At 50.1% G+C, this 2,500-nt stretch overlaps 1 protein-coding gene across 2 annotated transcripts in view; it reads right to left on the bottom strand.

Moving 5' to 3' along the window:
- The window catches only part of rcan2 (regulator of calcineurin 2), a gene marked incomplete at its 5' end in the record, with an annotated part of 52,078 nt that overhangs the window by 46,839 nt on the left and 2,739 nt on the right, over positions 1–2,500 (bottom strand). Inside the window, one exon of one of the 2 annotated variants that reach the window (XM_083688397.1) lies at positions 1,221–1,347. The exons of the other annotated variant lie outside the window; for it this stretch is intronic. Within the exon in view, the coding sequence (XP_083544523.1) occupies positions 1,221–1,250 (30 nt within the window). Of the gene's footprint in view, positions 1–1,220; positions 1,348–2,500 lie in introns of those variants that run through there. 2 annotated transcript variants of the gene reach the window in all.

Here is a 2,500-nt window from a genome sequence, read left to right on the forward strand (position 1 = left end):
ACTGTACAGTGCAGGTCCATTTTCTGTACTGTATAATGTATATAGACTCTACTATGGGGTACTTTAACAACATAGGCCTTCTGACTTTTGACTGTTGATTTGTTTTCATTCGCTGTATGTTCTCAACAACCCACCTGGATACCGAGAAACCTCCTGGCACATACAGAATAGGCCCCACAGGTAGGACACGGGCAGCCAAACTTTTAATAACAGAAGGCGTCCGCGGAGGCTGGTGGAGGCCGAAATCGGAGGACGGGCTCATTGTAGGGATGCATGGAATGGAACGAGGAATGTAGATTGGTATCAAACACGTTTGTTGCTTTTCTACCTCCGCTAGCCTCCACTGCTAACGGTACACTGTCCATCTCTGGTGTGTTCTGTCAGACCCCAGGCTGAGGCATTCAAGTGTTTACTGATAGCGTCCCCTTTGACAGGAATCTCCTTTATTGTAACCGGGAGGCGTCAAAACAACCGTTCCAGACCTCTGCTTTTCTTTCTATCATCCTCCTCCTCCTCCTCCTCTTCCACTGGCTAACTCAATAAAGCAGCCGAGACAGGCAGGAATCTTAATGCGTCTCGGCTGTGCATCATCCTCATCATTCGCTTCTGTTCCCACCAGCCCATAAACGTCGTTTTTCGGGGGGGGGGGGGCAGCAACGACCGTCTGATACAGCTCTTAACAGAGTGTCTCATTACTAAGATACAGTTTCAACTAATCTGCTTAAACTTTAGCCAACCTTAGCCACAGGATCATAGACTGGGAGGGCGGGTGGGTGTATGGGTGGGTGGGGGGGGGGGGGGGACTCATACAGAGAGTACTTCGTCCCCCCCGGGGCAAAGCTATCCATGCGGCGGAAAAGGCCATACTTGAGGCGTACCACATAGAATGCGATATGCCCATATAAAGTAGAGCTTACTGTAGCCGCGGAAAGTAAAACATTACATAACCACAATGAAACTGAACTCCACGGACACATATACACACACACACACACACACACATACACATACAGACGCACACACACACAGACACACACACATACACACATACATACACACACACACACACACACACATACACCCACACACACATACACCCACACACACATACACATACACACACACTCTCCCCTCAAACTTAGATTCCTTAAATGTTGTCAGGAAACTTCAGCTGGCTGCAGACAGAGCTAAGGGAACTGAACCAGTTAGATGTCACTCACCCCGACCTCGACCCTGAAGTTTTTCCCCATTACTTTGCTTTTTTTCTGTCTCTTTCTTCAGTTCCTTTTTTTTTCTGAAAACATTCCGTTAATAGCCAACTTTGTTCTCCGTTAATAGAGAACTTTCCGTTGGTGTTGCATTTCTGAACCTTCTCCCTTTCGGTGGGGTGCGGTAATAGTGTATGGCTTTGAGGACAGGAGAGAGAGGGGGGAGCCGGGCACGGTTCCCACTGGGGACATTTATACAACAATGTAGGCACTCACTGTACTGGAAGTTGCTTTGAATAAAAGCATCTGCTGAATGCCATGTATCATAATTATTATTATGTTCTATATTATATTATATTCTATTATATAAAGGTATGGTGCGTATGGCTCTGGGGACAGGGGACAGGAGAGGGGACAGGGGTATGGGTCTGAGGAGAGGGGACAGGAGAGGGGACAGGAGACAGGAGAGGGGACAGGGGTATGGGTCTGAGGACTGGGTCTGAGGAGAGGGGACAGGGGTATGGGTCTGAGGACAGGAGAGGGGACAGGAGTATGGGTCTGAGGAGAGGGGACAGGAGAGGGGACAGGGGTATGGGTCTGAGGACAGGAGAGGGGACAGGAGTATGGGTCTGAGGAGAGGGGACAGGAGAGGGGACAGGAGACAGGAGAGGGGACAGGGGTATGGGTCTGAGGACAGGGTCTGAGGAGAGGGGACAGGAGTATGGGTCTGAGGACAGGAGATGGGACAGGGGTATGGGTCTGAGGACAGGAGATGGGACAGGGGTATGGGTCTGAGGACAGGAGATGGGACAGGGGTATGGGTCTGAGGACAGGAGACAGGAGAGGGGACAGGGGTATAGGTCTGAGGAGAGGGGACAGGGGACAGGAGAGGCGTTTCGGCTGTAACAGGGTTCATGGCTCTGGGAGGATAGGAGACAGGGGACAGGTATGGGTCTAACACACAGCCTCTCAGAGAGACAGACAGGCGTAGTCCCTGCTGGTCTGAGGTGTTTTCACACCCTAGATGAAGCTGCTATCAGATACCAACACCTCCACCATGCCATCCTCCTCTGAAAACCTGTTACAGCTTCCCTGGCCAGGAACGAGAGAAGGAGACAGAGGAGAGAGAAAAAAAGGATTGAAAGAAGGGATGTCGTGAGAGGGAGGAGAGTTAGAGCTTTAAAGGACAGAGAAAGAAAAACAAGGAAGAAGGGATGTCATGATGAGTAGGAGGACAGTCACGTTAGAAAAACAAAACAAAGAAGACTGCAGAACATGGGCTTATGAACACT

Source organism: Argentina silus (assembly GCF_951799395.1).
Source record: "Argentina silus genome assembly, chromosome: 17".
Classification (NCBI taxonomy): domain Eukaryota; kingdom Metazoa; phylum Chordata; class Actinopteri; order Argentiniformes; family Argentinidae; genus Argentina; species Argentina silus.